Below are 10,952 nucleotides of genomic sequence, written 5' to 3'. Positions count from 1 at the left end.
AAGTGCTGATGCAGCTCAGTGCCCTAGAGAGATGGGACAGAAGCACTGCCTCCATGGGACAGCCATTTGACCCCTGGAAGGCAACTACTGACATGTTCAAACCCCCAGCTTCATTTTGGATTGCTGTCCTCAAGGCAGCACAGGCTGGACTCACAAACGTGCTGACTAAATTCAGGGCTGGCTCGTCTGAAGCTGAACAGCCCCAAGCCACTGTAATCAAAACTCCCTTCCAAAAACACAGCATCAAACAATGCAACTGAGAACCAGGAGAGAGACCAGGACTCTCCATCCCTCTGCCCCTCCAGCCCAAACCCCAAATCAACCACTTTCTCAAGAAAGAATGGATTGTAATGATTTATTTTGGGTCCCTTTGAAAATACCATCATGTATCTCCTTCTGTTCATGGCTTCGTGTGGTCTCGCAGCCTGTGCTGGCACAGTGTCCTAGGCAGCTGTGCAGCACACTTCTTCCTCCAGTGAGCAGGCAACCATCATCCCCTCAAGGTTGGCAGGTTGGAGCTGCCTGATCCGATCTCAGCACTCATCCCTCCGTACCAGCCACCGCCCGGGAGCATTGCACAGACAAGGAGCAGAGTGAGGGAGCAGGAGAGCAGTCCAGAGGGACTGGTGGGGATGGCTGTAGCTTTCAGCTGCCCCAGGAAGGGAGTCTGGCTTATGTTTTCTGGCAACTTAGAACTGGGTTTACTTCTCGATCATTAAAAAAAAAAAATAATAATAAAAAAAAGATGATGCTGCTATCTGCAAAGGGAAAGAGAAAAATCCATCAGCACCCAGAGGATCCAAGCCTGAGCTGTAATGAAAGCCTGCAAAACCAGCAAGAAGCACACAGGTATTTGAAGGCTAGGAAGCCCAAGCAGCGCAGCGGGTTGGGGTGTCAGTGGATATGACAGTGGGGAGACCCACACTAATGGCAAGCAGACGGTCCTTCGAACCGAACCAACCAAACCCTGGAAATGCCATAAAACAGCAACAACTCCAACCCAGACATGCAATCTCCAAAGGTCTGAGTAAGATCTCAAGCATTTGGGGAAGGATTCCCAATGCCGCTGAGCACTGCTGTCAGCCCGCTCCCACTGGGAGCTGTGGTTGATTTCCTAATGCTTTCAAAAGGCGAAGAGTCAAGACAAGCCTGAGTGTGGCTGAAAATCCCAGCTACGGGGACTCAGAAGAACCAGACCACAAGAGCAGGCTGCATTCATATAGGTTATGAAACAAAACAAGAGCTTCACGTCCTGCCCAGCCACATTAGGGCTGTTGAGTAACAAACTAACACTATTGCCACCTCTTCGAACTCTCATCGTTTCCACACAAGCAGGAATTTGCCCACACACAGAAGCCCTGAGGTTACCTGGACTCCTACTCTTCCAACTGGGCTGAAAACAAGACTTTACATTATCCACATCTCCACCTGCTCAAGGGTTTAATTCTTCTACTTACAGTTCAGTGTCTACAATGACATCTGGCTTCTCCAGAGTTTGTCGTCTCCTCTGGACGGCATCCACAATCTTTTTCCTGGGGCCCAATGGGATATTGATGCTCTTCAGATCGTTGTCTGAACACAGCATGAGGGCCTCCAGGTCAATCTTTTCCTTCTTCAAGATGGAGATGAACTCAAACATGTGCAGGGAAGCCAGAAAAGTCTCCAAAGGGCTGGTGTCTGGTTCGTCATCATCATCTAAGCCCAGCTCCACCTCATCCCAGGGGAGCTCCTCCGCGTTCCTCTCCTGCAGGCTGTTGGCACTGCCAATGCTATCGTTGAGACTTGGCGAGCGCTGCAGGCGACTCCGCAGTTTGACACCCATCCCATCTGTGTTGTCTTCACCCAGCGTGCCAGCATCCTCCCGGCCAATCCCAAAGAGCCCGCTGCTGACGTAGTTGCGCCGGAACACCATGGTGCCCAGCCCGGGGCGGTTGAATAAGGAGTCGTGGCCAGAGTCGGTGCTGACCTCCGAGTGGGCTGAGTCCATGTGCAAACCCGGGTCGCTTATGGCACGGGAAACAGTGTCTTCATCCGTGAGGAACATGTCTCTGATATTACGCCGAGTCCACTCCTTGGGGCTGGCATATGTGCCCTGCTTCACAAACATGACATCATTCCCCAGCTGCAGGCCAGACAGCGACCGCACGCTTTTCCTCCCATCCTCATAGATCTTGAACGTCCCGTCCACCTGCTTCTTCTTCTCTAGCTTCTTTTGTATTTTCGTCTTTCCCTTGGCTGTGCCATGGATGGTGGCTTGTGAGTATGGCAGGGAAGTCACCATAGACATGTGTTGGAACTTCTTGCTTAAGGTGCTACTTGAATAGCTGGAGAAGCTCATGGTATCCGAATTATCCGACATCTCCTTTCTGTACCGTTTCTCCATCCTTTCGTGGTGCTTCTTCTGCAGCTTCACACAGTCCTTAATTCTCCGCTCTGCATCCCGAAAAGCCTTGTCCTTCAGTTTGCTCACCAGCTTGGGGTTGAGGCTGCTCTGCTTGGCAGCGATGGAGTCCAGGTACCGCACACACTCCATGTGCCCCTTCATGGCTGCCATGTCCAGCGGGGTGTGGTAGTCATTGTCCAGGCACCAGATGTTGGCCCCAAAAGAGATGAGGAAGGAGAGGCAGTTCAGGTGGCCATTGGCTGCTGCCAGGTGGAGAGGGGTGTTCCCCCAGATGTCACATTTGTCCGGATCACCCCTAAACAACAAGAAAAACAGCGGGTTAGTATGCAGGCATGACTGTCAGACTCTGCCGAGGTATTCCCAGTTGTGCAGGGGCAAATCAGCACCACCAGCTGTTGCCTCCTTGAAATGTAAACCTACACTCCTCTGCCGCCCACAGCTTAATTTTAAGGGGGTCTTCTGGAGGGCTATACCACTGACACGAAATCACATGCCTGACAAGCAAGTCTGCAGTAATTTCCATGACAAGAATTTAACTCTCAGGAGACATACGTTCTTGCATCAAACCAACTCTTGGTGGAAGGCAAGCCAGTTTTTGAATAGCCCAGAAATGAGATACGGGGCTGATTCCAGCTAAGACCTTAAGCTTGTTATAAAATTTCAAATCTCAAGCATCCCATTAAATTCAGATACTATCTTCAAATCTTGGCTTCATTCAGATTCCACGGAGAGACATCCCCAAATACCTCCCTATACACCACATACTGTGTGGGGCACCATGGGGTCACACCACGATGGTAGCACCACCATGAAACGGCCATCCTCAGCAATGGTTCTGAAACCCAGCAGCTGCTGCACCCTCCCCCCCCTCCTGTTCATTGGCACATGGGGAAATTCAGGGCACAAGAGGGCAAGTCATCAGGGGAGAACAAGAGCAAAGTTGCTGGCATTGGGCTTTTGTGGGGTTTTTTGCTGTAGCACGCTGGGTCTCGATTGCATGGCTTGAAGCGCGTTGGTATTAGCACATCCTGAGAATCCAGTTTCAGAGAAAGTGGAGATTAGGTTTCTGCACTCCTCAAGAGCTAGGCACTCCACTACTGCCATTAGCATCTCCTCTCACGCCGTGCCGGCCTCTTCTCCAGCAAGCTGCTGACGCGGCACCACCGCTTGCCCATGCTTCCTACCTCCCGTGACGGGGCGAACACAAACCTAGGATCCAAGGGAAGTCTGTTCTCCCGACATTCCTCTGTATTTGCGATCTGCTGAAACAGGAGCTAGTTCACACCCCTGCTGGCACCAGCCTTCGCCTGAGCGCGTGTGCTAATGATATGCAGCCAGCAGCGGTATCTGTCAACAAGGCGCTCTCCCTCCACACAGATGGATCAGGCAAAGCCTTTTATTAAGGCTGCGCAGCTCCACCACCCTCCAGAGCAGCTCCTCGTGGGCAGCAGGGCTCTGGCAGAGCTCTGGCTCTGCGCAGCTCCTGCCCGTTCCCACACCACCATCTCAAGGAGCTCTAGAGGAACCGGGCACTGCTCCTCCACCATGAAGACCTCAGATCCAAACCCTGGTGGCACCAGGAGCCTGGAAGGCAAAGGCACACTTGAGCCCTCCAGCCTGTCTTGCTTTGCTCCTTGCTGCTTTAGGACCCGCGTCAACAACACCTGGGAGCAGCAGAGCTCAGAAGCCTCTCCCCAACCCCACGTGCTCCATGCTACAGCCCGTCTCACCTGAAAGAGTCTGAAAACTACTTCAGAGAAGGAGCACAGAGACCCCAGGAGCTGAGGGGCTTCTTTCCCTCGACGCTTTGCATCTCCATCACCAGTGCCCATGCACGAGACCCAGTAACAGCCTTGCCCAGCACATTCGCCCTCCTCCCATGCGGCAGGTGGGCTCCCACCTTCTCGCTCTGGGCACAATGTTCCCAGGAACAGTGGAGCCGAAGCAGAGCCACCCGGCTGCTGCTGTGAGTAGTTTGCAATCCTGACTTTGCCACCATCTCAGCTATGTAATACTGAAGGGAAATGATGCTGCAAAAGGCAGAAGCAACACAGACAAAGGTTAAGCTGGAGAATACTTGGACCCAGAGCTTGAGCTTCCTGGCTGTATTCCCCGAGAGCTGCCATGAAGTGCACTCAGCTTTCCCCTCCTGGGAGCATCACCAGTAGCTCCACCATGTGTGTATCTACACAAAATTTGTAGAAACCTAGTAAGTACAACCTTAAGCCTGCTGGCTAATTCAGCAAGTTAGTCAAAAGGTTCAAAACTGTGTAAGGGCCGAAACACCCACAAACCCTGCAGGACTTTCGTATCCAGAGCCTTTGACATCTCTCATAGCAGCAGAGAAGGTTTCAAAGGTGGGTGCTAGGGAGGAGAAGGGCAGGAGATCACAGGGCTGAGGAGCCATGAAGCCAGCAGGAGAGGAGGGAGCTGCCAGTATTGTGGTAAAGCCGAGTTTCCAGGAGTGGTAACTCCCCAGCCCTCGCCTCTACCCTCGTAGTGACATGTCCAGGCTGGGAAATTCATGGGGGGATAAATATTTGATGAATTGCAAGAGAGGATTAAATTATTGATGGAGCTGGATTAAAGAGCCAGTGAAACTGGAACTGCCGGTGCTAGCGGTGGGACTCCAGCGCGTGAAGGGTTGTTTGTTTGTTTATGTGCGCTCTGAATGGCACATGTGTGCCCAGCATGTGGGCAGATGAGCACCGTGAGGGTCCCAACACGTATATGGACTCATGATGTGGGCAGTGACTTACCAGCAGACTGACTAGAAATTATCCTGCTCCCCAAGCCAAGTGTATGGATGCTCGACCCATGAAGTACATCCCAGGGCCCGTCCTCACGTTTTTCTGGTTCAGGTGGCAAAGGGCAGAGCCAGAGAGGTCTTGCAGGATTCATATTTAAGGGTCTACTTTCCTCACGCTTCTTACTACCTCAGAGAGTAAGTGAGGGGAAAGAGCATCAAACCCAGCTTTCCCTGGACATTGCCGCTGTCTAGAAACAAGAGTATTCAAGCAAAATTAGATCCCTAGGTCCTTTCGCCCTATAAATGTCTGCCGCAGGCGCTAAAAATGCATCAGAAGGAAAGAAGAATGGTGACCTGCAAAGCAGAGGTGTTTGATCCAGCACAGATAATAAACATGAGGCCCTCCCACTGGCAGGTATCTGTCTGAGCAAAATTTCACCTCCAGGGCGCTGCACACGAGGAGATGCTGACTGCAGGGTCCACTAAGTGGGAACATATTTTAATGACAGGTGTAAAGTGCAGCACTTCTCAGCTTCAAAGCGTTTTCAAGTGCTGAGTCAACTCCTGTAATAATCATTATTAAAAACACTGTTAATTGGGCCCCTTAGGTGGACATGTGCATCTCCTGAGTCATCGTGTTTGCACTGTGACACGCACACTCACTCCCTTCCTGCCGGTTTTTCCCCTCCACTTCTCCCATAGGATCCCAATTAGCCAGGGAATCCAGCCAGCGGCACCTACATACGTCCTTCCCTGGCTGCACGTGTGAAGTTCCTCTGATAGCAATGGGCTGGCTCACCCCCTGGCTCACGGCTGTGCACAAAGGGTCGGGCCCTCAGACCAGGAGCCAGCTGGGTGCAGTGTCTCTGGTGCCCATAAAACATTTTTGGATATAGGAAGAGGGAAAAAAAATCATTTATGGCTTGAGGAAAAATGCCCACCAGCTTCAGCGCAGTCAGTCGGGGCAATGACCCAAGCAAAGACTAGGTAAGTTGGGGTTTTGCATCCAGAGCAGAGCTTTGGGTCCTATATCCCAAGCTTTATCCAGGTGGTGGTAGGTTAAGGATCCGGCTTTTCCCCAAGTTCAGATCCCCCAAGCACAGACGCTGTAGGTGAGGTTCATCTCCAGGCGCTCTGTCCCCCGTACCAGCAGAAAGCTGGGCTAGCAGTCATTGCTGCTGGTGGTTATTAATGCCGGCTGCACGCTGACAGCGCCTAGGGGCACGTCTACTGGCTCAGCACTTCGCCATGCCCAGATGCCACGCTGACTCCAAGCAGCCAGCTCAGGTGCCTCCACCCGGCTCCTTCACCTTCTCGTCACGGCAGCACCCAGGGGCAGGTCCCACCGACACGGCCACGCTGCTCCCACGCGGGGCCATCAGCCCTGTGGCGTGCAGAGGATGCACATCACCCTCACGTGCCTTGCTGCAACCTCCGCTGCAGCCCTGCCCCAGCCAGGGCAATGTGACTCCCTCCAGCAGCCTGGCTGATGTCAGGAGCCATCTCGTGTCCCCCCAGCTACTCCAAAGCCACTCGCACCCCTCCACCGTTAACACCCAGAGAATCCGTGACCCCAGTTTTTGTAAGAAGGGAAACTGAGGCACGCCTCTGCAAAGGAACGTTGGATGACAGAGCTGACTGCGGACCTGTCTAACAGCAAGACACATCCTCACCTCCCCTGTGGTCCACTCCAAGGCAAGAAAGTCCTGGCCGTTCCCAGCTGAGGCCCCCAGACCTGTGGTTAACTGGAGCTGCACTGATGCCCGCACTGCCGCAGCAGTTCATAACAAACCACGCTGAACAATTACTGCCTCTGAAAAGCTGCAATACCAAATGCCAGCTGGCCTGTCTTTTCCCAGCCATCATGTTAATTGAGTTTTCTTCCCCTCATGGAGTCTAGCCACCAGGAAGAAAAAGGCTTTTTGTGTTGCAAACAAGAAGGATGAGCCACCAACGATCCCTGCATCCCAAACCGTCTCTCTGTTGGCACGGAGGCACAGACACATCACCAGCCGTTATGGACAGAGCAATAAGCCTGCTTCATTACCCCTTCTGCATGGGTTGAGACGATAAACTTTCCTCAAGGATCCACTAACGGATCTATTACACTTTCTTTCCCCCTCCTCACGCCAGCTCTACACCATGCTTTGCTGACCACCAGGCGTATGAGCAAGGCTCCTTCACTGGTGACAGAGCCTAGATAACCCCAGGTGTCCATCAGCCTGGCCTGCAGTGGGGCACAACAACCAGCGCCACAATTCCTGCCCCCAGCTGCTCCCCCCCTCCCCCCAGCAGCCCCCCTCCCACAGCCCTGCTTGCTCAGGGTGCCTCTGGCCAGCCTCACTAAGACATTCCACAACAGCCTGGCCCCAGCACACAGTCTCCAGGCTTGTCTGGCCACCAGTACCGCTGGCAAGGAGGATTCGGTGTTTCTTGCTGCCCCTATACTCCCCCATCACCCCCTGTACCTCAGCATCCCCCTGCAACCCAGTCAGGGGCTAAGCAGTCCGTGGAGCTGCCTCCCACCCCATCCCTGCATGGAGCCAGCCCAGCCCCAAAGCTTCTGCTCCCCCAGGCACCACTCCACGCTGCGGTCCCACACTCTCCTGCCTCACGGTGCAGGGCTCTCCATGCCAAATGAGGAAAATTTTGACAGCAGAGCCCCAGAAGAAATACCCTGACATTTTGGGACACCCAGGGGTCCTCCCTCTTGCATCCCAATTGTTATAGTGCAGGTGTAATAGTAACATACCCAACACGGAATTAAGTTTCATCTCTGAACAAGACTTAAATACCACTGCACGTCGTCCTAAGCACCAGCAGAAAATTACAGGGTCTACCCACGGGCTGTCCCGGGTCCTGCATGATTCCCCCTCTCTGGCACCGCTGTCCCCAGGCTGGGGCTTTCCTGCCTCCCGCAGACCCACAGCCAGCTCCAGGGAGCAGAGGTGTGCCTGCCCCTGCCCCGAGCTAAGCGGCAGGGCAAGGAGGCTTCACTGCTCTCTGCATGGTCCTGGCCGAGGATCTGACACATGGAGATGGATGCACGGATGTAAAAGCATCCTGCAGCCCCACAGACACGCACACTTTGCTCCACCATCTATCACATAAAGGGCACTGGGCGTTTGCCAGGCTATTTTCCCTGACAGGAACAAATGTATATTAGGTTGTTAATTAAACAGCAGCCAAGCTGCACTCGGGCATGACTGAGCCCACAAGGACCTTTAAAATCAATGTGAATTTATAAAGAAGCCCCTCCGTGGAAAAGCAGCTCTTGGGCTTCGTGGAGAGGCAGAAACTGTTGGCTTGGACACATGGGTTGGCAGGGCAGGCAGTGGTGCTGCAGGGTGTCCTGTGATGGAGATGAACAATATAAGGAGATATAATGATATAAAGAGATATAAAGTCATCCTGAAAGGCTCATGCCACAGATGAATGCCCCTCACCTTTCTGGAGGGGCATTCATCCATGGCACGGGCCTTTCAGATTGGCCTTTTGGCCATCAAAGAATCTTTGGAACCATTTCTAACTTTGGGGTCCCATCCCCAAAGCTCCTGTCCTTGACTCTCTGGCCCTGGGTGGCAATCCCTGTCCCAGAAGGAGCTCAGAGCAGGTTTCTGCTGGGCACAGCCTCTCCTGGAAAGTACGCAGCAGGTCACAGCCCTCATCCAGGGAAGCATCACAGGATGCACCACTCAAAACAATGTCTTGCTCTCTCCTCTCTGGACTCAAATAATCTTTTCCTGCCCACACTCCTACTGCATCAGGCATTCCAGGACTTCTCAGAGTGACTGCGGACACAGACTTTCTGATCCCAGGATGTGAAAAGAATATAATGTACAATGGAAAGACAGCAATGTGTGTGTGAGCTCTGCCTGTAAGTACAGCTGGCTGGGGCCAGGGGAGATGGCTGAAGGTTTTGCACAAGCAGACCAGAGTATCAGGAGATGCCGAGAGCCCAGGAACTGGCACAGTGGAGATGCGGCTGGCCAGGTCCCAGGGCTGCAAACACAGCCCAGGGTGGACACAGAAAATCCCTGCTTGGGACCTGGCGGCCCCACCGAGCCCTGACCCAACATGCAGAAGCAAAGCTCTTCCAAGGAGGCACGACGTACACCCAAGCTGCCGGCCTCAGCACTATTCCTCAATATTAGAAACAAATAAATCAAAACCAGTACCACCACCAATCTCTCAGCACAAGGCAGAGGCCACCCCATCTCGGATGCCCTTAGATGACGCGCTTAGAAAAGCTACCGCAGCACACGCTCCCTTGGGAGGCTGGTAAGAACAGGAGAGCCACGTACTGCTTAAGAGCGAGCTAGGTATGGCAGACCTGGCCTCAGCACAGACCTTCTTGTGAGGTTCCCCCAGCACCAAGATGTAAAGCCCGACGGCCCGACAAGCCCCCTTCAGTCCCCTGCCCTTCTCTCCGCCACATCCGCGCTGATGGAGCCAGAGACCCTCAGATTTGGCAGCCCAAGATGAGGTACCGAGAGACATAGCAGCATCGAGCAGCCCCAGTGGGGGAGACTGGGCTTAAAGAAATCTTGGGGAACCTGCTCCTGAATTTCCTGGGCTCCAAGCTGCCCAGAGGGTCACATACTGAGACCTCACTTGAGTAAAACAGACAAGTGTCACCCTACTACCAGCTGGCACCGCACACATCTCTCGACGCGTGTGTTTCTTGGGACAGAAGGAGCTGTTATTCTTTCTGCCCCATCATTTAAAAGGGTTTTTTTTCATGGCAGCAACCCAATGTGCTTGCGCTTCAGCTCTGCCTGTCCTCACAGGACCTGAAAGCATTTGTGGGGGGACCCAGCCCCACCTGGGGACCGGCAGGCAGGGCTTGGGGCAGGAGTGGTTATAGGGTCAGAGGAGCTGGGAAAAGAGAGTGGTCATCGGGAGCCTTGGGTGAGACTCAAAGCACTGCAAGGAGAGAAAAATAGCAGAGGGAAGGGTATGAGCGGGGGTGTTACAGGCAGAAGCCATCATCCTGAGGGGGACCTGCACCCACGCTGGGCTGTGAGCGGGGAAGGGGGACAGAGGGGTCCCAGCCACCCTGTCCCCAGACCCATGCTGGGTGCTCGCCAGTGCTCACCCTCTGCTGACGATGAGGCGCAGGGCGTCCAGGTTGCCGTGGTAGGCAGCCCATAGGGTGGGGGTCATGCCATCCTCGTCCGGCGAGTTCAGGTCCTTCTTGGTGGCTTCCTTCAGCAGGTCCAGGTAGCCATCCCGGGCTGCTCGGTGGTACTGGTCATTCATGGTGCGGAGCGGTCACCCGGGCGAGCGCATGGGTGCCCAGGGGGGCTTAGAGGGTGGGCATGGATGTGGGGAAGGGGGAGCTGCCAGGAGGGCCAGCCGGGCACAGCTCCGACAGGACACCTGAGAAGTCCTGGCTGGGAGGCAGGAGCTCCTCCAAGCCCAGCCAGCCAGGCTCCCCAGCGCTTCCCTGGGTCCTAAGCATCCTCCGGCCCTGACCTGACAGCTCCTCACAACAAACCTTCCATCACCAGCTCAACCGCACATTAAAAGCTCCAATTAAGCATCACTGCATCGGGCTCACGGGGTGACAGCTGCCAGGTCTGCGTGTCCCTAAACGAAGCAGGCTGCCAGAAAGGCTCATGGGCTGTGTCCTGCCCAACCCCCCCGTGTGCCCCCCGCTGTAGCTACACCATCTCATGGGGTCAGCAGCAGCCAGGGGAGGAAGGGTGGGCTGATGGAGCATGAGCCCCCACTCACAGCCCCGTTAGAGCAGGGCAGCAGCTGGGACCTGGGTGGATGCTCCTGCCCTGTGCTGAG

General features: G+C 54.3%; 1 protein-coding gene across 3 annotated transcripts; it reads right to left on the bottom strand.

Annotated features, from left to right (window-relative positions):
- Nucleotides 1-351: 351 nt before the first annotated feature.
- USH1G (USH1 protein network component sans) lies at nt 352-10,713 on the bottom strand. Of its 3 annotated transcripts, XM_027816863.2 has the most exons (3): nt 10,252-10,713; nt 1,458-2,699; nt 352-758 (listed from the first exon to the last, which is right to left on the bottom strand). In XM_027816863.2, exons 1-3 carry the CDS (start codon nt 10,413-10,415, stop codon nt 755-757), a joined length of 1,410 nt encoding a protein of 469 aa, XP_027672664.1. In that variant the 5' UTR covers nt 10,416-10,713; the 3' UTR covers nt 352-754. The 3 variants fall into 3 exon arrangements, with proteins under 3 accessions (XP_027672664.1, XP_005447341.1, XP_027672665.1); XM_005447284.3 differs by having other exon boundaries at nt 352-2,699; XM_027816864.2 differs by lacking the exon at nt 10,252-10,713 and adding an exon at nt 6,827-6,946 and having other exon boundaries at nt 352-2,699.
- Between the last annotated feature and the right edge of the window lie 239 nt (nt 10,714-10,952).

The sequence above is a fragment of the Falco cherrug genome, chromosome 1 (assembly GCF_023634085.1).
Source record: "Falco cherrug isolate bFalChe1 chromosome 1, bFalChe1.pri, whole genome shotgun sequence".
Lineage (NCBI taxonomy): Eukaryota > Metazoa > Chordata > Aves > Falconiformes > Falconidae > Falco > Falco cherrug.
Note: the sequence above shows the minus strand (reverse complement) of the source record. Positions and strands in the feature narration are given on the sequence as shown.